Source organism: Megascapheus bottae, chromosome 11 (assembly GCF_031878675.1).
Source record: "Megascapheus bottae isolate mThoBot1 chromosome 11, mThoBot2.hap1, whole genome shotgun sequence".
Classification (NCBI taxonomy): Eukaryota; Metazoa; Chordata; class Mammalia; order Rodentia; family Geomyidae; genus Megascapheus; species Megascapheus bottae.
The window spans coordinates 9,125,378-9,152,497 of NC_143519.1; the positions used below are offsets into that span (position 1 = coordinate 9,125,378).

At 41.0% G+C, this 27,120-nt stretch overlaps 1 protein-coding gene across 1 annotated transcript in view; it reads right to left on the bottom strand.

The window, feature by feature from the left end:
• Positions 1 to 27,120, bottom strand: part of Ubac2 (UBA domain containing 2) — a 129,012-nt gene that overhangs the window by 25,563 nt on the left and 76,329 nt on the right. Inside the window, exons 5-7 of the mRNA XM_090341932.1 lie at positions 24,771 to 24,894; positions 20,340 to 20,387; positions 7,587 to 7,832 (exon numbers count right to left, since the gene is read on the bottom strand). Of these exons, the coding sequence (XP_090198058.1) occupies positions 7,587 to 7,832; positions 20,340 to 20,387; positions 24,771 to 24,894 (418 nt within the window). The remainder of the gene's footprint in view (positions 1 to 7,586; positions 7,833 to 20,339; positions 20,388 to 24,770; positions 24,895 to 27,120) is intronic.

Genomic DNA, 27,120 nt, shown 5'->3' on the forward strand with positions numbered 1-27,120 from the left:
GCCCAAAGCCATGATAACAATGTGATGGATCTTCCATAGGCCTTTTATTTTCTGGACAGCTGTAGCCTGTATCCAGCTCACCCTCTTGGCTCAGGCTGTCTCCTCAGGTGCACATGCCTTACTCTTTTCATTGTATGGCATTGCTTTATATGGTGAACATATGGCTTCCTCAGAAAAACTAAAAATGGTTTTGTCTTTAACATTTGCACACACCAGTCAGCACCACCAACACTTTTGGTGCAGTGCGCCAAGGCAGGGGCTGCTTCTGAACACCTAAGCTCTTCAGTAGAGGAAACCACCTGACTCTACTTTTAGTCAGTGTCTAAGTGCCCAGAGGTACTCATTGCCCAAGGCTGTTTCACCAGTGCTTCACTCTGACTGATGAGTCCTACGACCTCTCAATGAATTTGCTTAGCTGGCACAGAAAACTCAGGAAAACAGTTGACTTACATTTACCCATTTACTACCAGGAGTAGGGCTGAACAGCCAGATGGAAGAGACCTGGGGGCAAGGCATATGAGAAGGAGTGTGGGTCAGCCTTCCGTCCCTCTCTGGGTGCTACTTTCCAGGACTCGCCATGTGCCTAGGTATCTGGAAGGTCTCTGCATTACCTCTTTTCTGGAGGTTACAGAGGCTTTACTGTACAGATATGACTGATGAGATCAGTGGCCACTGGTAATGAGCTTGACCTCCAGCCTCTGCATGAGGTGAGGCAGCCAACTGACAGCTAGCCCTTCATCACAAAGCTGCTACCACCAGCTCTGCATCTTTTTTTTTTTTTTTTTTTTTTTTGCCAGTCCTGGGCTTGGGCTCAGGGCCTGAGCACTGTCCTTGGATTTTCTCAAGGCTAGCACTCTACCACTTGAGCCTCAGCACCACTTCCGGCTTTTTGCTATGTATATGGTACCGTGGAATCGAACCTGGGTCTTCGTGCATGCTGGGCAAGCACTCTACCACTAGGCCAAACTCCCGGACCCCAGCTCTGCATCGTGAGGTGACTCATGAGCCCCAGTCATCACAATGGCATGTAAAGGAAATTCCAAAGGTTTCAGGTATTAGGAACCAGGGGCATAGATAAACACATATGCTTATATGTCATATTCTTCTGTCATGGCTAGCACAAGGGGGAATGTACATGGTTATTTCTTCAACACAGCTGTGGAGGTTTCTGTAGCACAGCTATTCAGCAGATGGTAATATAAGAGATCCTGATGTGTACTTCAGAGGTTTACATCTGAATTTGGTTATTTACATCACAAGTTCTGTCTCATCACCACCAAAGTACTGAGTATACAGATAGCCTCGATCGATCCTCTTCCAATGTTTCTTCTGTCTCTAGCTCCATTCTTCCATTCAACAATCACATCATGGCCAAAGCAATCCAAGTACAATCCCAGGCCTAACCTGGCTTAGCTTCTGCTATCAGATGATATAAGAAGCATTCATGGTACTATGATCAACAATCTATACAGTCTTACTCTTTTGCTTCAAAGGCCTAAATAAACCCCCTACATCTTACAGTGTCATCCACCCCAATTATGTGTAGGTATAAGACCCTCTGCCTGACCTCTTCCTAGCTTCATCTGTCACTCTCATCCTTATGGTAACTGTATTGCTGTTCTCACTGCAGTTGTGGGCTTCAGTACATGAGCTGATCAATTCTTCAAGATTCCCTCAAGCACACTGGGGCTGTTCAGAATCCCTGGGAAGTGGCTACTCCCATCCTATGGGTTGCACACAGACTTTGCTCTTCACATGGCATTTTTCCCAGCAGCTGCAAAACTCTGGAAGAACAGGCAGCATCTCATGTACTCCCAGGGCAGCACACTGCATTCTAGCCAAAGAGATATGAACAAATAAAACAGATTCCTGTCCTCCAAGAGCTCAGATGCTTCTGGAGACCAATACAAAATGAACCCACGAAAAGCTATGGAATGGCTCTGCAGGAGAGTGGAAAAAGGATTCTCAGTAACACACTGTAAAGGGACTTTGTGATGTTACCCACTACAGAATCACCACATATGTGAGGGAAGAGGCAGGAGCAGGAGGGCAAGGAGCTATGAGAACAGTTAACCTGCAGGAATTTGCAGAAGAATGGGATGATCGTGAGAGAGAAGGGGGCAGAGGAAGGGAGATAAGTATCATAGCTGGCACTGAAATTAAGTAGTAAACTCAGTTTTCATGGGCATGAGCCTATGAGATAATCATCCAAAAACTTACGGGCAATAACTTGTCTTCTAAGTGTAGACAGGAAGATCTGCAGAAGTCATAGCACACTTGGATTACTAGCAGAGAGCTGGGCTTGACGAATGTAAGGTCTGCTGTACACTGACCTTGTCGTACTTTGTCCCCAGCTCCAGAAGAAATGACACTGTTACAGAGTTGTCACCCTGGTCACTGTTGCTCAGAGCTATGGGATGTGCCACTGTTATACAGCTGACTTGCTGTAATTACTGAGTTGAGGAGCAATCTAACAAATGCAGGTGTGACTACTGCAGGGATGTTCTGGAACAAGGCAGCTGACTTGAGCAGAAGAGACACCTGGTCTTTCTCCATGGCCAGCTCAATGTAGGGCTTTCCCACCTGCTGCCACAGAGCGGGCTGCCTGTTCCACCCCTCCATAAGCAAGAAACTCCTTTCACTAGCAAGTCTGGGATCTTATTGTCTCTGCTGGCTTTTTGTGGAAGTGTTGAACATTTCTTCCTGTAACACCTCACTGGGCTCCCCTTCCCCTCAGCTTCCAGGTTCCTCCTCAGTCACTTGGATTTCCTCATCCTGCCCTTGGTATACTGCCTAAACACAGGTTGGGCCTGTCATTCTTGCTTTCTGCTCACCCTGAAGGGAATACCTGTGTCTTTCCAAGTTCAGCTGGCTCAAGTATGTGAAGTAATTCTGTCAATACTCACTGAATACATATTTACTCACTGAGTCCCCAAATATTTATTGAGTTCCTATTATGTGTCCATAATTATTTACATAGGAGAGATACAAAGACAGATGGTTGGGGCTGGGAGTTTGGCCTAGTGGATAAAGTGCTTGCCTAGCATGCATGAAGACCCGGGTTCGATTCCTCGGTACCACATACATAGAAAAAAGCCGGAAGTGGTGCTGAGGTTCAAGTGGTAGAGCTCTAGCCTTGAGATAGTCCAAGGACAGTACTCAGGCCCTGAGCTCAAGCCCAGGACTGACAAAAAAAAAAAAAAAACAAAGACAGATGGTCTCCCTTGCCAGCCAAACTGGTAGAATATAAATGTCAATCTGTATGAAGGTTGGGCTTGGGGTCCAGGTAGAACCTCCGGTCTCCAGTGGGAGGCTGTGAAGGCTCCACAGAGGAGGTGTGACTTTCCAGGAATACTTAGTGTTGGATAGCACAGATACAAGCAACATCATTCTGTGTAGTGATGGTGGTTGGGAGGAAGCTGGCATAGGGAAGGTGGTTTGGGGGAGAGGAAAGGGGAGATGTGACACAGCATGCTGTCCTGATGAATTGCAAACAGCTTGGCATGGTTTGTTGTGGGCAAATGGACTGCAGAAAGGGGATATGATTAAAAATAGGCAGGGGTTATGTGTTTTAAGCATCTCTGATGACTGAGGTGAGTTCACTGAGGTTCGGGGAGGGGGTGAGAGCATCACACTTGTGATTTAGGGATAGCTTGAACAGCATGTGAAGCAGTAGGTGGCACAGAGCAGTGCTGTAAGCTTCTGGGTTAGGATGAAAGATAACAGATACAGCCAGCCTTCTAGATCATTTTTCTTTTTTCTTTTCTTCTTCTTCTTCTTCTTTTTTTCTTTTTTGCCAGTCCTGGGCTTGAGCTCAGGGCCTGAGCACTGTCATTGGACTTTCTCAAAGCTAGAGCTCTATCACTTGAGCCTCAGCACCACTTCGGCTTTTTGATATGTATGTGGTACCGAGGAATCGAACCTGGGTCTTTGTGCATGCTAGGCAAGCACTTTAACCACTAGGCCAAACTCCTGGCCCTAGATCACTCATTTTTAACGTATAATAATTGTAACTGAATTACTTTGACTAAAAAAAAAAACCTCTGGTTCTCTAAAAACTATCCCCAAACCAATAGTTTTTAAGTAAATACTAGGCTTATTTTAAGTGGAATAATGTAATTTGAAATTGCTTCCCCCCCCTCTCCTGGCCCTAGGGCTTAAACTCAGGGCATGGACACTGTTCTTGGGCTGTCTTGAGGCTAAAGCTTTACTCCTTGAGCCACAGAACCACTTCTGGCCCTTTCTGTGTATGTGGTACTGAGGAATTGGACCCTGGGCTTCATGCATGTTAGGTGAGTACTCTACCACTAGACCATGCTCCTGACCCAAAAGACACCATTCTCATCTTGCACACAAACAGAAATATATCTTTAGTTGTGGTTTAACAGAAGAATTCTCTATGTGGTATCTTACCATATGTAAAAGAAAAAAAAAAGATTAAATCCAACCCAGGGAGAAAACTCAACAGGATGCTTAGATAATGAGGTTTGGGATAAATGAAAGAAAATTTGTTCAGTTTATATATAAACAAGTCATTTTCTGTCCTGCAGATCACTCAAAGGCACAGCCCCAACAAGAGTCCAGGGGTTGGTAACCTGGTCTGAACATAAACTCACAAAAGGAAAACCAACTTATCAGAGTGGAGAGGCCTGGCAAGCAGTGGGAGCCTTAATCAGAGCCAGTGACCGCCCAAGAACCCGGGAGCAATGTAGCTCCACTAGGGAAGGGGCTTGGGTGTTTAATTCATTGATGCTTAGCCTGGGAAAGCTGGCAGATTCCTGGTATTCAAAGGAGATACCATGTGGTATTTGCAGCCAACTACAAGGAGCAATAATATACAGGCACTAACACAGCATCCTGGAGCAGGGCTTGCTTATAGAGAAGAGAATTACATTCTTGCAAAAAACTGTTGCTGCATCACAAAGTGCCTATCTGAGGGCCAGAGTGAGCAGAGATCAGTGAGGTAGAGACACAGTGCCTGAGTTGGAGACACAGCGGGTCAGCAGGCCAGGTGGACTCAGCAGAATCCATCACAATGGGATCAGCATGGGCCAGGCCAGTGAGTGCAAGGTGAGCTGCAGAAGTATGCATGCCAGGTACCTACCCTGTCTCGCTCCTCTGTCCCATGCTCCTCTGTTCCCCAGTTTATACCTACCCCACATGTTGGGTCTTTGATGACCAAGAGAGAGGGAAGGAAAATGATCAAATGATTTAAGGATGGGTTGGTGAAAGAGATCATGGTTGCACTGTGGCTCCACTCAGGGGGGGCCCTGAAAGACAAAGGTATGCAAGGGGAAATATTCCTGAGGCAGGGCTGTGTGACTCATTTGGTCATCCATTTGTGTGGGGCCTGAGGTAATGCTATGCAGAATATGGACCCCCTGTGGATGGCAAATGACTTGTCTGGTGGGTCAGCGAGCTGGAAGGTACAGATTACAGCCAAAGGAACATGCAAGAAGTGTGATGGCTTTGTTTATAAATTAATGCCTAGATCCATTACAGAGGGTGCCAAATAGGAGGAAGACATTAGAATGGCTGAAGACTTTACTACCAGCTACCCCAGTGTTAGTACCACAAATAGAGCAGCCATAGGTGCAGGGATGGAGACTACGCATGGGCTCTGCTTGCTAAGGCTGACCTAGTTACTGCCACTTGTAATATCCAATCTGCCATCAACAGAGATCACACTGAGTTTGATACACCTCTATCCTTAAGAACAAGTGGTCATTTTAATAAAAGTTGACTCTGCTGGGCACTTTTTCCCTGGCATGAATCATGAACCCTCATATTCATGTTGCAGCTCCGTTCTTATAATGTAACTATATTTAAAGATAGGTCTTTAGAAAGGTAGCTAACATTAAATGAATTAAGTAGGCCTTAACCCAACCGAACTGGTATCCTTATAAGAAGAGCATCATAGCTGAGAACATAATGCCCCAAAGTACTGCAACTTCATGTGCTTTCAAAGGACAATGGAACTCCTTAGAAGTAAGGTCTTTTAGACTTTGCCCTATTATCCTGAAGAGGGTCATTCATAGAAACTAGAACCACTTTCTCCTAAAGTAAGCCATAAAACCTGAAAAGGTCACTCTCTTACTTTTGCTTTGGAGACTCGCACTCCAGAGAGATATTGTCCATATCCAGGAGGAGAGGGAAGCCAAAGAGAACCGATAAGCACGTAGATCCTACTGGGTCCCTTGTCTGTTACCTTTAGATGGTAGTAGGTACCCTGCCTATTCATTCTTCTCCAGGCTTCTTTGCGGTGTCTATAGTCATCTGCTAAATATAAGGCATTGTATATAGTGTGGCTTCACCTTGAATACAGTTCTTCTGAACTAGCTCTTTGCCTTTTGCTCTCAGTTCTATAGAGTAGACTCTAACATCTATCCCTCTACTTCTGATCTCTCCAGGGAAGCAGTGTGCCGCTTCATATTTAAACATTTCACAGTGTTGTATCTTTATGGTATGTTCTAGAATCACTTTAAACTCATATACAGCTTTTACTTCTCTATCCTGTCCCTTATTTCCACCCTAGATATAAACTCTGGGATCCTTATAGGACTTGAATTCACTTTTCCAGGCATTGTTGAGACTTCCGGACCTATTGGCAGGCAGGAGGAGAGGGGTGGGAGAAAACCTTTCAATATACCAGAGCGTAAAAAAAAGTGAAGGTGGGGCTGGGAGTTTGGCCTAGTGGTAGAGGGCTTGCCGAGCATGCACGAAGACCCAAGTTTGATTCCTTGGTACTATATACTGAGGAATCTACCACATACACAGAAAAAAGCTGGAAGTGATGCTGTAGCTCAAGTGGTAGAGCTCTAAGCATGAGAAAGCACAAGGACAGTGCCCAGGCCTTGAGTTCAAGGCCCAGGGCTGGCAAAAAAAAAAAAAAAAAGGTAAAGGTGGAATCTTTAACTCCCTGTTACACTAAAATAAATATTTGCTAAAACTTAATAAGAAAAAGGAAGAAGATAGAGGCAAAAAATGAAGAGCCCAGGGTGCTGGCTCACAGAAGTGCCTGAGAAGTGGGCCTGATGCTTGACTGTAACCCTCTCTCCTGACTTGCTTGACAGACAAGTGTGATATTGGTAGATTGTCTGGATAAATATATGCAGTAGTTCCTGATGACTAAGGACAAAGTTAAGAAAATATAGCATATATTTCTTCTACTCACTGGTTTATTCCCTTACCATTCTCTTTATCTTTGTGTTCTCTTCATTTGAACTGAGAAAAATCATAAAGCTTTACATCTGTTCTCTAGTCACAGCACATGATTAGCATTTTTAACAGGAAGACACTGTGGCTTTTACAAGATTTTAAACACAGATAAATATTCTATCTTGTTAACTAGGTTGGTGCTTCTCTAAGACATATAAGAACATCCAATTTGGCCAATCATCAGGTTGCAATTTAATTTTTTTTACATTAAAAAGCCCCTAAAAATAGCCACTTTCAGAGACCTATGATTTACTGGAAAACCCATGAAATCCAGATCACACAGCATAAGAATAAATGCAGGCTCTATCACACATACAATCATCACAAAGGCCACTGGGTTCTTTCACGTAGGTTATTTTGCATGTTACCTGCTGCTGTCTTTGCCGCCTCACTTGTGCAAACTGAGAGAGCATCAGCTGCCGATCAAGTTGTTCCATTCTCTGCTGCCTCTGGATGTCCACTGTGGCTCCCATCCCAACTCTGGCCTCGCTGATGGGCTCTGAAGATGAGAAGATGGGCTCAAGTGTCCATGAGAAGAACTGTGCCATCCAGATGGGGACGCAGAGCACCTGATGGACTTGGAATATTTTTCGATCATAGCACATACCAGAAATCTATAAGAAAAAAGTTCAACTGGAGGTTTAGAAACATAATACAAATGTAAAGAATTTATTAGCATAGAAATCAACAAATGCAGAATACTTCAGAGGGTATTTTTCTTAGTTGTAAGAGTGTTAGGTAATAAACAAAAGCACTTACTAAGTTGCAGAATACTATCTAGGACAAACCAACAAAAACTTAATGTACGCAATAAAATAAGATAGGATTTATAATACAAGTATATAGTAAAATCCTAATCATTTAACATTCACGGTACCAGTAAGATATTGGAAGAACAGCCGGGCACGGTGGCTCACTCTTGTAATCCTAGCTACTCAGGAGGCTGATATCTGAGGATCAAGGTTCAAAGTCAGCCCGGGCACCAAAGGACCTGAGACTCTTTTCTCTAATTAAGCACTAGAAAACGGGAAGTGGGGCTTGGCTCAAGGGCAGTAGCCTTGAGCTGCAGCGCTCAGGGACAATGACCAGGCCCAGGGGTAAGGTGGTAGCCTTGAGTTGAAGAACCCAGGCCTAGAGTTCAAGTCCCACAACTGACCAAAAAAAAAAAAAAAGGAAGGCTGTAGATACTTCTTTGTTGAAAAAAAAATCTTGTGAATTTGGCTCTTAGGGTAGGAATTTATGAATACTAATAAAAGTATTTACTAACTTCCATCTAATGTGAGAGAAGTATACACTCACTATGCAGTCTAGGCTGTCCTCCAATGCTTCCACCAGGATAGATAGCTACCCTAGTACTGGAACTATGGGTGTGTACCACCACACTCGACTAATGCTCCATTAGTGTGATCTAAACTAATTAGTCAAGGACTACTGTACTGGCAATATCATGGAAGACAAGACAAAGTTTCTACTCTCACAGAATCAATAGTGCTCCATACAGAGAAATAAGTAAAACAAAAGGCCCCCCTTTCTTTTGCCAGTCCTGAACTCAGGACCTGAGCACTGTCCTCAGGCTTTCCTCGAGGCTAGAGCTCTACTACTTGAGCCACAGCACCCCTTCTGGCTTTTTTTTTTTTAATGTATGTGATACTGAGATTCGAACCGGTCTTCATGCAAGCTAGGCAAGCACTCTACCACTAGGCCTAACGCCTAGCCCACAAAAGGCAGTTTTTAACAAGGTCTAAGAAGGAAATACGTGACTTGGAGCCAGGGACTACTTTAGGTTAGATAAAGGAAATCATGCTCTTGAGTCAAGATTTTAAGGATGGTAGGAAATTTAGAGAAGGACATCCAAGTACAGGAAACAGCAAATGCTACATGAGAACGAGTGGGAATACCTATGAGATATCTCAGTGGAACTCTCAAGGGGGTGATTGGACAAAAAATTAGGAACTCAATGGAAAAGTCAGGTAGAGATAAGGATTTGGGAGTTGCTGGATATAACACAGTATTTAAATCAATGGTACTAGATGAGATAACACAGGGATGGAGATATTAAACAAAAGAGAACAGGACTAAGGAATGAACCCAGGAGTATACTAAAATTTTGTGGCTGGGTAAAATAGAAACATTTGAGAAGGGGCTGCTAACAAGCAGAATGGAAAATAGGAAAGTTTAGTATTGGGGAAGTTAAGAGAAGATGGCTGAAGAAGAAACAGTCTACTATTGTCTAAGTAAGACAGAGGAATGCCCATTGGATGTAGCCCATGAAGTATCTGACCTTATTAGGACAGCCTGGGGCAGTGGCAGGAGAGACGGTACTGTAGGCTACGAGAGTGGGGGACTTTTAAAGTAGTTTCTGCTGTCCCTTCTCTCAAAAATAGTACAAGCAGAGAAAATAAAGTCAGAAATAAACTATGTTCAGTTAAACTAGCAAGCACTTCTAATCTTAAACCATCCTAACAAAACAGAAAGCATACTGCATAATCACAAGTCACTCAGGGCATAGAGAGTTGGAGGTATGAATGCCTGCAGAGGCTCCCAGGGAACTCAGGCTCAAGTTTGACAGAGGCTGTGGACGGTAGCTAGGAGGTGGAAGATGATTTGAATCTAGATACACAAGTTCCCACTTTCTCCCCAAAGCCAGTATCTACCTTCTCCTTTCTCCATAGTGAGGTAAAAGCCCAAAGCCTTCTGGGGAAGGAGCTCAAGAAGCTCTGGGCAGGAGCAGTAGGCAGAACATATGCTCCATAAAGTTGGGAATAAAAGACAAGAGAAGAAATGTGGGACATATTTAAAGAGGTAGCCAAGTGTTTTTAGAATTAACAACTGCAGAATAATATAGATCCTCAGACTGAAGTTCCTAAAAGATAATATAGTGAAATTTATTTCTAGATCCACTGTATTAAGACACACCCAAAAAATAACTCTTAAAAGAAAAGCGGCAGATGGGATAAGCATAATTGCATTAACATCTATAGTAAAGCTGACATTATGAGTAAGCTATCTGGTGCATTGTTCTGTTGTATAGGCAGAACAAACCAATCCTATTTCCAACCAGTGAATGAGTTCTGTGTTGGCATATCTGGGAGAAGATTGGGAGTTAACTACCAAACTATTGATTTTTTTTCCCCTTGTGGCCCAAATCTCATCTTTAGTTATGTGCACAATTCCTGCTGTTAAATTCAAAATGATAAAAGGAAAATTTAGGATTGATGTCTAAAGTTAGAAAAGGTTCCGTTTCATAAATGCTTTCCCAGAGGTTTGTTTTTATATCTCACTATATAAATATCAAGTGTCTAGGTGTGAAATATTCAAGCTACAAACTGAAAAACAGATATATTTCAGAGTTAACTGTTAGTATGCCCATTGAGTTTCATATAAAATTTAAGAGTTCATTGTAATTCACAAACCTTTGTGAGAGATCATTAAATGTAAATGAAAAAGAAGAAAAGAATTGCATTAAAACTTTACTTCCCACCAAATATTTTGAGACTATCACTTATGATGCTACCTTAGATTTACATATTACTTTTTTTTTTTTTGTGGTTCTTGATCAGTCATGGGGCTTGAATTCTGGGCCTGGGCACTGTCCCTGAGCTCAAGGCTACTGTTCTACGGCTTTGTGATACAGCTCTACTTCAGATTTTCTGGCAGTTTAATTGGAGATACGAGTCTCCTAGACTTTTCTGTCCAGGCTGGCTTTGAAAGTGATCCTCAGATTTTACTAATCATTTTGGAATGCAATCATGGAATAATGCTCATTAGGCAAATAAAGAAATTAACCTACTGGGTGAAAAGCATGAACATTTTTGATGATGAAGAGCAAAGGTCAACTGTTCTCTGGTCTTGTTTAGTGTAAGCTTGAAACCACTACTAACAAAGGTAAGAAACCATGACCTGACAATGACACCAGGTGCTGATTGATCTCTTTGTCTTGTTAACTGTGGCTGAACAAAGACTCACCAGGAAAATAGCACTGCTAGAGGCCCCTTGGCCCACAGGAATCCCTCCACCTTCAAGAAATATACCTTCTAACAGGGCAACCAAACACCAGGGGCTGTTTTCCCAGGCAGTGACATGGCCTCAAGAACAAGCCAGAGAAACTTATGTCCTTGGAGCACAGGGACCTCAGCATAGATTCTATGCGCACTCAAGGACCTGGGAAAGCACACCCCCTGAGGACTGAGTAATTCATCCGAAAAGTATTTATTGAACACTATTATTTGTTTTAGACAATGGGACACAGTAGGGAGGAAGTAGAAAAAAAAAACTGACCAAATGGACCTTACATCTTCCTAGTCCATGCAAGCAGGCAAGAATAGCTATATTCATAACTAAAAATGGATTTTTAAACTCAAATTAGTCTGAACAGACAAAGAAGAGGGCCTTATACTTTTTAAAAGAAAAACTCAACATAATACATAGAATTTTACTATAGCCCTTTCCAGAAGTTATCAGTAAGACAAAAGAGAAATATCAACATAACCAACTCCAAAGAGGAAGGAACATAACACTTTTCTAAAAAGCAAACTAACAAACAAAAATACCCACCAACTAACAGCTTTAAGAGATAATCAGAATTGATTCAAGTCTTTCAATCTATAAGAAGCCTCCATAGGAAAATGCTGCACTGCAAGTGACTGCTAATCTACCAGTAGTCTCTGTAACTGTAACTTCTTCTTATCACCATTTTGTTTTATATCACTAGCAGCACTACTAAGTCAGTTTGAAATATTTTAAATTATTCTTTAAATTTGTTTTTACTTTATATTCTTTTTTTTTTTTTCTGGTCCTGGACCTTGAACTCTGGACCTGAGCTTCTTTTGCTCAAGGCTAGCACTCTACCAATTGAGTCACAGAGCCACTTTTGGCTTTTTTGAGTAGTTTACTGGACATAACAGTCTCACAGACTTTCCTTCCCTGGCTGGTTCAAAGGTCAATCCTCAGATCTCGGCCTCCTGAATATCAAGATGTGAGCCACCAGCACCTGGCTTACTTCAAATTCTATTTTTTTTTTTTTTGCCAGTTGTGGGGCTTGAACTCAGGGCCTGAGCACTGTCCTTGGACTTTTCTCAAGGCTAGAGCTCTACCACTTGAGCCACAGCTTTGTTCTATGTATGTGGTACTGAGGAATCGAACCCGGGTCTTTGTGCATGCTAGGCAAGCACTCTATCACTAGGCCAAACTACCAGCCACTACTTCAAATTCTTATACGTGACAATGTAAGAACCACAAAACAAATGAGTTTGAGTTCAACCACTATGGAAAGCAGTATGGCGGTTCCTCAAAAGACTAAATATAGATCTCCCCTATGACCCAGCAATTACTCTACTTGGCATTTAACCAATGGTCCAGAAACAAGGACATACTAAAGCCACTAGCACAACACTATTTTCCATAGCAAAGATATGGAACCAACCCAGATGCCTCTCAGTAGATGACTGGATCACAAAGATGTGGTATTTATAAACAAGGGAATTCTATGCTGCCATCAGAAAGAACGACATTGCTCCTTTTGCAAGGAAATGGACAGACAGAAAAAAATCACATTAAGTGAAGTAAGCCAGACCCGAAGGAACATAGGCTCAATGGTTTCCCTCATTTGTAATAATTAGTATGAGCCTAGGACTCTCCTAGCAGAGGATTACAATAGCTTAAACCCTGAATACATAAGGCCATATAGGATAAGGCCAAATTTATATTTATGTTTATTTATTTGAAATAGGAGGGGAAAAAGATTAGGGGAGGGGGTAGGGGAGGAAAATGGGGACAAAAACATGAGAAGGGGTATCAATGCACCTTCTATCTGGTGAATATAACTATAATCCCTCTATACATTAAAATTAAAAAAACTCAAACAAAAAAGAATTATGTAAAGTCCCGCAGGTGGGAGATATAAGCAGCAGAATAATTTTTGACTGCTTAGGATTCTTCTGTGCTCATCTGGTTACTCTCAGGTACTTTCCTAATAGTAGATGTTGTCTGATAAATAAACAGTTGCTGAATGTTGATGGGGTTATATGTTAGAAACAACAACAACAAAAAACCCCAAATGAGTTTGGTGAAGATGAGCCCTGAGATGACAGAGAAGTAACTGGAGAAAGGTCTTGACAGTATGTATTTCATCATTTCTGCATGCTTACAACTTCCTAGGCAAGACTGCTCTCCAGAACAGCAGGCCTGCTATGACGCACAGATCCTCCTTTAAGTGGCGTGGCTAAAGCAAGATATCAGAATACGATGCAATGGATGAGAATTCTTTATTAGGAGAGTAGATCTCATGTTAAATACTCATATTACAAAGTGTGTGTGTGTGTATGTGTGTGTACATTTAAAAATAGACAAGTTGTCACCCAGTGGTTGTGGGGCACTGTCACATCAAGGAAATGAAATGCTGTAAAAGGCCTGCCTCGTGGTCCAGTGCTCACTTCCTGGTTTGGGGGCCCAACCTGCCTGTCACCTGGTTGGAAGGCTTGGCTGTGGTTTGTGATGTCTACCTCTGGCATTGGCCCCACACTCTTCCGCCCTCTCCGACAGCACACGCATCCTACCTGCCCTGCCCACCTTTGTGCTGATTGGCTCCTGCATCCTATTTTAGCCAAATGTACTTCCACAATAAACGAGTTTCTGCTGTGACGGATCTCCCTGGCGTGTCTGTTTGTCCTCCTGCGAGGGAGGGCTGGGTAAAGGCGGCCAGTGGGCCCTAACCTTTTTTGGCCTCGTCTTGGTGGGGGAGTGTTCTATCTGTCCCTCTTGCGGGTCAGGAGGCAAGAAGGACTAAAACCCCTAACAAGTGGTAGCTCATGCTTGTAATTCTAGCTACTTAAGAAATTAAGATCTGAAAAAAAAAAAAAAGAAATTAAGATCTGGACCACTGTAGTTCAAAGCCATCCTTCAGAAAAATACAAGCAACTCCAGCTCCCAAATAATTAGTAAAAAGCCAATCTGGAGGTGTGGCTCAAGTGGTAGAGCTGAAATAGGAAGTGGTCCCGAGTTTAGATCTTGGTACTAGTGAAAGAAAAAGGAAAAGGGAAGAGGAGGGAGAGAGGGAAGGAAGAAGGAAGGAAGACCAGGATTACTCAGAAAAGCGTGAAGTCAAGACTTGAATTCAACATTTTGTTAGGTAAGGGGATATGAAGACAAAAGTTACAGCTTGTGTAACTTCCAAAGTGTTTAATTTCTCTGTGCCTCAGTTTCTTCATTTATTAAAAAGTCTATATCAAAAAAGAAAAAAAAGTCTATATCAAGTTTTTATGAAGACTAAGATAATAGAAGAGAATTATTAGTTTGCTTTCTCTAGGCTGTACTGTGGATACCAGATTTCAGTAGCTGCAATAAACACTTGTCTGTGTTACATGTTGGCTGCAGGTGTCTTCTTCACTCTGGGGTGTCCAGGAACAGCTTCTCTCTGGCCTAGGCTTTTTTCATAGCAAAGGCAACAGAGCCAAATGTGGAGCAAAACCAAACAACCCAAATATGCTTGTACAAACAAAAACATCTGAATAAATATTGTAATCGACCACAAGTCCTAGTCCAGAGCAAGTACCATGTGCTTGTTAAAGATAAGCAAGCACTGTTCAGGAGCCTTATTATGCAATGTCTGGAGAGGTAAACATCTGCAGATGCTTGAATGGACAGCAAGAAGGGGTGAGGTCTCCACAAGGAGCCAGTCTGAATAGGCTTTGCAATGCCGCTAGAATCAGGGAAAAGCTAAACACGAAGGAAAAAAATGGAACAGGTGTGTGTGTGTGTGTGTGTGTGTGTGTGTGTGTGTGTGTGTGTGTGTCTGTGTGTGTCTGTGTGTGTGTGTGTGTCTGTGTATTTGTGTGTAGTACTTGGGCTTAAACTTGATTATAAAAGGGTAAATGTGCCCACTAAGAAACTCTTGGTTATCTGCTTCTCCACATAGCCTTTCACAAGCTCAGCCAACCTCACAGCTTCATCTAGTCTGGATTTCTCTTGCAGCTTCAGACTTCATTTTCAAGGAACTGATAAAGAATAAGCTCCTAAAGTTTAACTGAAGGTCTTGCGTATCAGATGAGTTATTTGGCTTGTCATTCTGTACACAGCTTAGTTTTATTTGGAGATGAAATCTAGAGAAATAAGGACAAATAGAAAAAGGAAGCATAGGAAGAAAGATATGCATACACTAGGGAAGGCACAGAGGATGCAGGTACCCTATCATAAGCCAGAAAGCAAGTCCAGGGGCCAAAATCTACTCTAAAGGAAGCTGTTATTACACAGTAGATTATGCTCTTCTCATGTCCCATAGTTATCATAAAACAGTGTTTAATTCTGTCGTTTAAACTACGGTGAAGAGGGTAGATGGTACACACGTGCGCACACACACACACACACACACACACACACACACACACACACAAACTACAGTGGAGAGATGAGACAAAGATAAATCATGGGCCACAGATGAGCCATTCTGATTCCTTCTAGATGCTCATCTCCTCTCTATCATTTAAAACCCAGTAACCTTGTACAATCTGGCATTACCTGAAATGTGTTTGTTTGAAAAGCTTTAAAGATTCTCACTGCCAGCAGAAAACAATCTGAACTAAGACCATATTGAAAGTTCTAAATAATCCTGTTGATTTACATTCTAATTTTATTGAGTAGAACAGATTTTTCCACACTTGATAGGAAGATAACTGATGTCTGGTACATTGTACAGAGTACGTAACAAAGGCAGAGACAGAAGCATGTTGAAGCAGCAAAACCTAGAAACTAAGAAATATGGGTCCATCTGTTAATTTGATTTAAAATATTTTGAAAGAGGACCCAAATAATGACAAATATGTGAGCTGGAAAAATGAGAAAATTGGCAAGGCACTTTCTGTTTTAATCATGGCAGAATCAGATCAGGAGCCAGATCTCCATTTTTGAAAATCAGGGTCCATCCTAGTGGTAATGACTCATTATTATGATTCACAAAACTGCAGAAAATGAAGAAGTATAGGGACACAGATGGCTCCAATGCTCTCAGCAAAACCACAGAAGAATTTAAATAAAATTCAACAACTAGGCAATGCTTTTTCTAAGAATGTACCAATGGGTAACAAAACTACTAGAATTATAAGCATAAAAAGTAGCTTCAATTTTTAAGTCTTCTGCTGAGACATTCAGAAGAGCAACTGAATGTAACAGTGCTGATATAAGGGAGTACAAAAGTAAGTTCGCAAAACTGAATGTTGTGTGACATTGCTATGACCAAAAAGGGTTCCTGCTGGTAAAATACTATACTGATGTTATCTACCAACTTTCTCTGTTAGTCATTGGGATATTTTATAGCTATATGCTCAGAGACATCTATAATCATGTAAGAATGAATGAGAAAATGGGAGACTTAAAACTGGTTTATTTGAAAGAAAGTAAATGATAACTAAATACTCTTAAGAAAGTGTCAGTTTTCCAGAAAAGCACTGAGTAATTTTTTTATGGCAGTAGGTAGTTTATATACAAATGTCTTTTTAAAAAGTTTCTTCTTTCATAAAACGCATAATTTCTAGAGTGAAATAAAAATACTTTAACACATACAGTATGTTTGGTGAACTACTGCTTCAATACCTAAATGTGGACCTTCACCAAAAGGTTTGTAATATTACCACACAACACTGTGTCTTGTTTGGTATTTTATTTAGCATAAAACAAAAAACAGGCTGGAGGTATGGCTCAAGTGGTAAGTAGCAAGTTATTAAGTTTAATCTCCAGTATAGTCCAATCCCACAAAATAAGGAAGTTAGTTGATCTATAAGGGAAGAGAAATATTGAGGAAGTGATATCAGCATTAGCCAACCATGGCTTTGTAAGTCTCAGATTTGAATCCTATAGTCAAGGATGTAAACTTGACATTCACAATTTTTGTGTGCGCGCGCGTGTGTGTGTGTGTGTGTGTGTGTGTGTGTGTGTGTGTGTGTTAGATCTAGGACCTGGGTACTGTCCTGAGCAATTTTTGCTCAAGGCTAGTGCTTTACCACAGGAGTCATAGCTCTGTTTCTGGCTTTTTTTTTTTTTTTTTTTTTTTTTTTTTGTAGTTTATTGGTGATAGGAGTGTGGCCTAGTGGTAAAGTGCAAAAAAAAAAAAAAAAAAAGAATCTCAAGGGTTTCCTGCCTGGGCTAGGTTTGAACCACTACCTTAGATCTCAGTTGCCTAAGTAGCTACGATTATAGGCATGCACCACTGGTACCCAGCCTTTTCTCAGCCTTTCTTTTTTTTTTTAAAGACACTGTCTTGCATGTAACTCAGGCTGGCCTCAAATTTATAATCTTTCTGACTTTCCTGACCTAGTCTTAAAAAGGTTGAGATTATAGATGTGTACCACCATGCCTGGCTCATAAATAATTTTAATATTCTCTTTTACAGTTATTATCTAAATTATTCCATATCATCAAAATGAAATACTTCATAATAAAATGTGCATTTTCTTGATAAAACCAGAGATGAAATATCTCTGATTTTAATGTTTAAGCATCTATGATCATCAACACTATCAACCTTTTTTTGCTAGTCCAGGGGCTTGAATTCAGGGTCTAGGCACTATCCCTAAGCTTCTTTTCTCAAGGCTAGCACTCTACCAGTTGAGCCATAGCACCACTTCCGACTTTCTCTGTTTATGTGGGACTGAGGAATCAAACTCAGGGTAGGCAAGCACTCTACCACTAAGCCACCTTCCCAGCCCAGCTATCAATAATTTTAAATAAACATACAGACTAATATGAAGATATATCAGACTCTATCATAATGGGGGCATTAACTTTGGCTGACTCAATTACTGTGGAAGGAACAGTTCAGTTGGTACAGGGATGTTTATTGTTAGTGGGATTCCTTAAAATGCTAAGACATCTTGGAATGATGCTTCAAAAAGCACAATTATATTAATGCCTCTGAAACAAGGCATTTTTGGTGGGTTATGGAGTTTGAACCATGGGGCTCATGGCTACCTCCCTGCCCCTTGAGCTACAGGGCCACTTCTGGTTTTCTGGTGATTAATTGGACATTTAGTGCCCGGACTGGCTTTGAACCAGATTTCAGCCTCCTGTACAGCTAGGATTATAGACATGAGCCACCGTGCCTGGCTGAAACAAGGCACTTTTATGTTAGAAATACTTCAGTATGGGCCAGGAGTTTGGCCTAATGGTAGAGTGCTTGCCTAGCATGCATGAAGACTTGGGTTCTTTTACTCAGTACCACATAAATAGAAAAAAATCCAGAAGTAGTGCTGAGGCTCAAGTGGTAGAGTTCTAGCTTTGAGAAAGCCCAGGAACAGTGCACAGGCCCTGAGTTCAAGGCCCAGGACTGGCTTTCTAATTCCTTTAAAACAGTTAAAAATAGTCACTTACTACCTGTTAAGGTGATTTCTAGGAAAGGTTTTAAAAAGGTTACAAAGAAAGAGAAGACATTATTCACCCTCCAATTCTAGAGCACTAATGTGACAAAAAGAAACTTTCTGAAGGTGTCAGGGAGCACTTAATTTACAATCAGGTGTCTGAAAAGAGAAGAAAGAAAATGAGATATTTTTAAACAAATAAGTGGCACAATAAATTATTAAAGAAGGGAATGGATGTTGGGAGTACATGAATCAAGAGAAAACCAACACAATAAAATAATATTCAAGTGGTAGATCTCAAAATCATGAATGGTTTAGGAAAATATCCAAAAGACGACTCAAGAGCATCGTGGCTAAGACAAAATACAGTGTGGAAGAAAGAGTACGCGTGGCTCTCAATGTCAAGGCAGGCACTCTAGGTGGAAGACAAAGGCTGGGTAGTCACTGCCAATCACTAGAGTTGGACAATGATGCGCTTATCCTGAGGAAAGCTTGGCAACTGTGCCTCAAAGAGCCAATCTGACTCCAAATATCCCAAAGCCACCACAGCCTTAAGAATTGAAGATGGCTCAGGTCCATGGCCCTGGTAATCACTGGGGAAACAGATGAACAGTAGTAACTTATTTAAAAGGTCTGTGTTGAGATGATACACCATTATTTCCAAGTGTTTTCCCTTGGTTTTATGTATATATTCCTACAAAGCCATTCTATATTTTCTTAGGCTTTTCCAAGAAAGAAATAAAATATACTAAGCCATAATTTATTTAAGGGTTCATATTCAAGCCTGAAGAATAAGGCTCAATCTCACCCTCAAGACCTAGATCGATATCTCTCTCTCTCTCTCTCTCTCTCTCTCTCTCTCTCTCTCTCTCTCTCTCTCTCTCTCTCTCTCTCTCTCTCTCTCTCTTTCTCTCTCTCTCTCTTCTCTCTCTCTCTCTCTCTCTCCTACCGCCCCCCGCCCTCCCACCAATATCAGTCCTAGGGCTTGAACTCGGGGTGCTGTACCACAGCTTTTTTACTCAATGCTGGTGCTCTAGTATTTGAGCCACACTTCCACTTTGGCTTTTTGGTGGTTTGGAGGTAAAAGTCTCATAGGCTTTCTTGCCTGGACTGGTTTTGACCTCAATCCTCACATCTCAGCAAGTACCTCACAAATACCTAGGATTACATGTGTGAGACATTAGTGCCTGGCCTAAATGTCTCTAAAACTATTTCCAAAAGACTTTAAGGCAAATGTTTATTACTGAACTGTAACAAAGCATTATGGACATGGAGAGAGGAAATTCCAGTACACAGAATGAGGGCTTGGAATCCTTTGGCTTCCCTACTCTGTGGCCACAGACGTGATGAGTCGTCTGTCTGTTCCAACCCACCTGACTTTCCAGTTTGTCTTATTTCTTCACACGACAGTGTCTCTTTACAAAACAAGGAGAACCGTTCTTCTTATTTTTAGTAGGTTCAACTTCTTCATTTTCTGTCATTTTTTTCTGACGATGAATTAGACTTAAATAATTTGAAAACAACACTGACCAAAAACCTCAGCTAAAACATTCATCAAAGTTACTTTAAAAATCGAGACACACTGGCTTTCTTTGTGTTTATGTAACTGGCTCTTTTTTGTCTTGAAGGAAGTAGCAAGGAGCCAGCTCTGATATGATTAACTAAATGTTGGATGCATGAGAATATGACCCACAATTTAAGTGACATTTTTCTTGATGTTTTTCAGAAGAGAGAAGAAATTAAAGGACAAGAAGGGAAAGAAAAAAAAATCACACTTACAAGTCCACTTATGGCTACAACCCAGATGTAGGAACCAGAGGTGAAAAGCTAAAAAAGAAAAAAAAATAACTAAAAATAAATTCAACAGCTAATAATTTTCTACAGTAACGATCACTTATATTAAGTATTAATTGGACATGCTTTAATACATATTACAATCAAATATAAAATTAAGCATCAGTTCTATTTCAAAGAAAATAATATATAATTAAATATAATATATACATACATATATATTTTAAACTAAGACCTTGGACTTTTTATAGTTGAAAACAAATTGGTTGAAATATTCCCTTCCTATGAAGACAAATAAGTGAAATTCAAATATATTCTTATCTATGAATGGGATAAAAAACCAAAAAAAACAATAAAGAAATCATTAGATCAGGGTGCTGGTGGCTCATGACTATAATCCTAGCTACTCAAGATGCTGCGATCTAAGGATCATGGCTCAAAGCCAGCCTAGTCATGAAAGTCCATGAGACTGTTATCTCCCATTAACCACCAGAAAATCGGAAGTGGTGCTGTGGCTTAACTGGTAGAGCATTAGCCTTAAACTGAAGAGCTCAGGGACAGAGCCCAGTCCCTGATTTCAAGCCCTACAACCAACAAAATAAAACAAATTATTAGAATTGACAAAGCAAAAATATGTAATCATCATCCATGTTTGATGTTAAGTAGTGCCCTATGATAGTAGTTTAACACGTTTCTTGTTTTGATTTCTTACCACTGCTATTCCAAATTTGTTAGCATACAGGTCCATACACAATGATATCTACCCTCCCTCCTTCCCCTCCTCTCTCCTCTCTCCCCTCCCTCCCTCCCTTCCTTCCTTCCTGGGTCTGGTTGCTGTTCCTGAGCTCTTTCACTCAAAACTAGTGCTCTACCACTTTGAGCCACAACTCCACCTCTGGTTTTCTGGTGATTAATTGTAGAGAAAAGTCTTACAGACTTTCCTTCCCTAGGCTAGCTCTGAACTGTGATTCCCAGATCTCAGCCTCCTGAGTAGCTAGGATTACAGGCAAGAACCATCAGCAGCTCCTTAATTATTAATATCCTCATTCTATTCTCACCCAAGAAAGAGTAAGCTAATAAAAACAAAGTTAATTAGTGTCTAAAGTAATTGGAATAAGATCTTGTGACCTAACAGTTATGCTCAGTGTTAAAAAAATCATAAAATATTTAAAAGTTTCCTTAGGAGAATGAGGTAAGATATTGTCCAGTGTTTATTATTAGGAGTTTGGAGTGAGAGTATTAGGACTTTTGACCACAGAGGAAGAAGCATAATATGGATACACAACAACCCTGGTTTACAGCTGACACTTTGGTAGCTGGAAACTCCAAAGTTTTGCACATTTAACATGGACACACATAAAACAGACAGATATAAAAGGCAAGAGAGGCCAAGGAGGAGGGAAAGGAAGCTGTGGCTGCCACTTTCCACCCTATCTTTCACTGCTAGGAAGCTTAGTATAAATGACTCTCCTAACAACAAAAATGAGAATTATGTAGACAAATATGTTCTGTAGTTCTCTCCCCCTCTATGCCCACCACACCTACATTGGTCATGGAGCTTGAACTCAAACCTAGGCACTGTCCTTTTAGCTCAAGACTAGTGCTCTACCACTTTCGAGCCACAGCACCACTTTTCATTTTCTGTAAGTTAACTGGAGATAAGAGTCTCATAGACTCTGCTGCCTGGGCTGGCTTTGAACTGCAATCCTCAGATCTCAGCCTCCTGAGTAGCTAGGATTACAGGCATGAGCTTCAGTTACCTGGCAGTAGTTCTCTTAATAACAGAAAGGAGAATAAGCTACTTATCACTCTCTACAATCTAGTCATTCGTTCCAAGGCTTTTCACACACAGAACTCCTTATTACCCACTGAGAGAGGTTCTAGGAACTTTATTTCACTGGAGAGGAGAATGAGTGCCTATACAATAGGTCAAACAGCTGTGGGAGATGGAGCTGGGCTGCCCACTGACACATGCTCCTCACCCTCTTGTATCTCATACACATAAAATGGACATGGCAGTAAACATGAAATGCCTTTGGCCTCTGCTATCCCTCAGCACACTGCACACGCAGTGTAAATTGTACCTACTTAGGTTTTCAAAGGGCAAGGTTTCCTCACTGCTAGACTTCTCAAGGACAAGAATCACATCTTCCAGTTCATCCTCCACACTTCCTAGCCCAGGGCACAGCAAGGCTGGCTCTTAAGCCACTCATATGTACATGTTTCCTAACAAGCATTTTGACTCTTGTGCTAATGATTAAAGCCACTCACTCACTCAGTCACTCAAAGTCCTTGACTTCAAGTGGCTGTGGTAGGGAGAAAGAAAGGCCCAGAGGGGACAAAGGCAAAGAGATTCTGGAAATGTTAGCCACACTCACTTAAAGGTAGGGCAACACAGTAGTTTGTGTTGAATAGGCAAGAAGAACCCTGGATTCCATTCATGCTAAAGACTAGATTTTATTAAGAAGCCAATAAGGAACCTCCACTCCTATTTTCTGATACTGATTTCTATTTCATGAAGTTATTGGGACTATTATGACAAAATCAAGAATTGATATTACTTTGAGAAACCACTTGTGATGACTGGAGTAACATTTCTGCCTTTGATCAGAGCCAAGGGGGATCCCTAGATTGTAAAATACTGCTGAAATAGCACTAAATACAAAGGCTCTTGTGGCAAGACTAGGCAGTATGAGCCCCCTTTCTCCCAAGAGATGAAATATATTACTTATTTTGCTTTGTCAAAAATAATAATACAATCACAATAGAAAACTAAAGGGGAAGCTATGAAGTATTCATTTAAAAATAGGATCTAACTGACTTAGCTATTCTCATCTGTTCCAAGTTCACTAAAAAATGTCCTGCATTACAAACTCTAGTCCTTAAAATAAGCCTGTAATATAGATATTATGATCATTATTATTATTTTTTGCCAGTCCTGGGGCTTGAACTCAGGGCCTGAGCACTGGCTCGTGTTCTACCACTTGAGCTACAGCACCACTTCTGGCTTTTTTCAATGTATGTGGTACTGATGAATTGAACCTGAGTCTTCATGTGTGCTAGGCAAGCACTCTATCACTAGGCCAAACTCCTGGCCCCTATGATCCTTAATTTTTTTTTTTCCAGTCCTGGGCTTGAGCTCAGGGTCTGAGCACTGTCCTTGGACTTTTTCAAGGCTAGAGCTCTACCACTTGAGCCTCAGCACCACTTCCAGCTTTTTTCTATGTATGTGGTACCGAGGAATCGAACCCGGGTCTTCGTGCATGCTAGGCAAGCACTTTAACCACTAGGCCAAACTCCTGGCCCTATGATCCTTATTTTACAGGAAACTGGAGCTCAGGAAAAGTAGGAGGCAAAGCAAATAACTATCTTACCAAATAACCAAGTGTCCAGTTGGTACGATGACTTTCCATATGCTACACAGAATTCCTACTCCCAATTCCTACTTCCTCAATTATGCTACATAACTCTAGAGTTGACAATGGTTAACGATAGGCTCTGAGGGGCTCCAGCACGTCTATCTAACAGACAGTGAAAGCGAGGTTAGAACTGGAACTTTACCCAAGGCTCATGGTGTGGGGGTTCAGAGATGAAGACTAAACCCATCATGAGAAAGGGAAGGAAATATTGGCCTCAGATGAGCCACTGATAAGGCAGTAGACTAGCGAAATGAGAGGAAGTGATAAAGGTGAAAAGGGGAGGGCATTTTACAGTGATACTTGTATTTGGTTTATATGTGTGGGACAAGGAATGTTATAAGTACGATTAGTAAATCAAAAGGCCAAGCCTTTTGTAACACATGGTATCTCAGGAAGCTACATCAAAAGGTGTGATCATAAAAGAATGATAGAAAACGGAACACTATATGTGTTTTCCTGCTAAAATCCATCAGGGAGCTATTCACTGATGATCACTTTTTCAAATTTGAGTTTTAAAATCAGAAAGTAAGTGCTCCCCTGGTCTATACAGCAAATGTATTAGCAAATGATGATGCCATCAAGTGTACAAAAATACAGAAGTAAGGATAAATGGGTAAAGGACATTGGACTTTTAGCTTTACTTACGATTTAATACATTAACTTCGACATTAATTTTCTACTTTCCACTGTTCTCACTTGTTCCCACTTCTAACTATGATTCTTGAAACATACTTACAATTGTATAATTAAATGAAAATACTTTCCACTGATATAAATTACAGTTAAAGGTCTTATCAGATTTCTAAAGGCTATGAAAGTATTCTAGTACCTTCTAAACCTTGATGTTCTTGTTCTATAGCACTTCCTCTGAACATCTGATACAGATCATGAAGACAAACTCATGGGAAAAAATATTGTTTTCAAGATCAAACAAGAGAAAGACGAAAGAAAAAAAGAAGATAGTCAAACAAATGTGAATGTAAAATGTATACTGTACCTGTAGTCCCAAAATATAAATCAATGTCTTGTTTGTGATGGACAACGGGCCCAGAATTTGTGCCACTTGGACTCTTGGTATGGAGCAGTAAAATGGAACAAACAGAGCAAACACAGGTGCCAAGCTATGCAAACAAATAAAGAAAAATCACTGTAGTACGACTGAATTTAAAATACCAATGGTAGATGGATATTTGATGTAATATTGGTTATAACCTATTTCATTCTGAAAGCAATGTCTTAGATACACAAGCTAGTTTTCAAACATGCATCATGTGCAAATTAACTCATAAGTATATATATATATATGAAATCATGTATGTATGTATATATGTATATACATGTATACATATATGTGAAGAGTTGATCAAAGGTCCAGCCATTTTTGACCCTTCCTACAGAGAAGTGTCTCAACTACTAATTGTGAGAAAATTTAAAGTGGACGCTATGTTTAATTTTCAACTATGGCTTGAAATGTAATGCCAGACAGAGGCAAACTCAAAACAACAGATGTTAGATGGTCAATCTAAAGGTTCTTTTTTTTTTTTGGCCAATCCTGGGCCTTGAACTCAGGGCCTGAGCACTGTTCTTGGGCTTTCTCAAGGCTAGAACTCTACCACTTGAGCCACAGCACCATTTCTGGCTTTTTTTCCTATGTATGTGGTACCAGGTCTTCGTGCATGCTAGGCAAGCACTCTACCACTAGGCCAAACTCCCGGCCCCTAATCTAAAGGTCTTCAGACCTTTAGACCTTGTCCAGCTGTCTGTCACCACAGCAGACACTGCTCTCTCTTCCTCAAAGTCCTTCCTCCTTTTGCCTTGAACTGCGTTTCTTGGTGGTTCCCATCAATGACTCCCACCACTCTCCTACTCCTCCTACCCCTTTTTTGGAATGGGAGCAGGGACTACTTTACCATCTCTTTTCTCCTTGCTTTCTAATTTCTCTTCAGAGAATCTCAACCCCTTGTATGGCTTTAACTAGGAAAATGAAATAAGTCCTAATATTAGCTGCCTGCCAGCCTTTCTTCTCTGAAATTTGATTCTTTTAACTGGACTTCTGAAAGTCATATAAGCCCTTTTTACCACTCTTGCTTCTTTCTGAGTCCATCGCCCAACAGTTAAAAGTATTCTCTTCCCATAACAAGACATCTTCCCTGCTGGGTTCCGGTCCTATGCTAGTAGACAGAGAACTGACCATATCATTAGACTCCTAGGTGAAAGTTAAATATAACCAGAAAATAGAAAAGACCTACAACATTTATAATTTTTTTCCTCTCCCTTTCTGAATCTGCTTCATTATACAGAAGTGTTCTCTCACTAACTCTCTTTCTTTCTCTCTGTCCCTCCCTCCCTTTTCATCTTCCCTATGTTCTCTCTCTCTCTCCCTCACTCTCCTTCTTTCTCACTCTTTTTCTCCCCGCTTCCATCTTTATGCTCCTTTACACATTGACATGTGTTATTCTCCAAGCTAAGACATCCTTTCGCTGGGTGCTGGTGGCTCATACCTGTAATCCTAGCTACTCAGGAGGTTGAGGTCTGAGGATCAAGGTTCAAATCCAGTCTGGGCACTAAAGTCTGAGAGATTCTTATCTCCAATTAGCCACCAGAAAACAGGATGTGGTGCTGTGGCTCAAGGGGGTAGATGGTAGCCTTGAGCTGAAGAGCTCAGGGACAGTGTCCAGGCCCAGAGTTCAAGCTCCACAATGAACAAAAAATGCCACCCCCCCAAAACAAAGAAACAACCCCGCAAACCGGTAACACAGTGGTGTGAATACAACTACCTTCCAGAATAGGAGCATGGCAGGGATGGGGGAATGACTACTGTGATGCTCAGTGGCAGATGGATTCTTCATGAATTCATCTTCCTTCTCCCTGAATGTGTATACCCGTGTGTGTGTGTGTGCATGCGCCTACACATAGACATGGTTTGTAAGAAATGATGTGCATCAGATCCTCCTGCCTTAGCTTCAGCACCAGCACAATAGATGGCACAACTCAGGAGCTCATTCAACAATCATGTGACCAATTTTGCGGTTTGATGCAGGGTCTATGACTCATGATTCCCCTGCCTTAGCTTCCTGAGGACAGGCTTGTACCTCCATGCCCAGCTATGACCCACATTTTTTTCTTTATTAACGTTGATTTTTACATCATATTTAAATGACAGGTTTAACAAACAAGTGTTCAAGAAGGGAATCTCTATTTACAATCACTGGGACTTAGTATTTAGAACTTAATCAAAATTAGGCTAGGGTTTGTATGTTATAGAAACATATTAATTTTAGAAAATAAAACAGTATGTCTATAGAGTCATAGGTTTTTATATCTATATAATTATGTTTATATTTCCA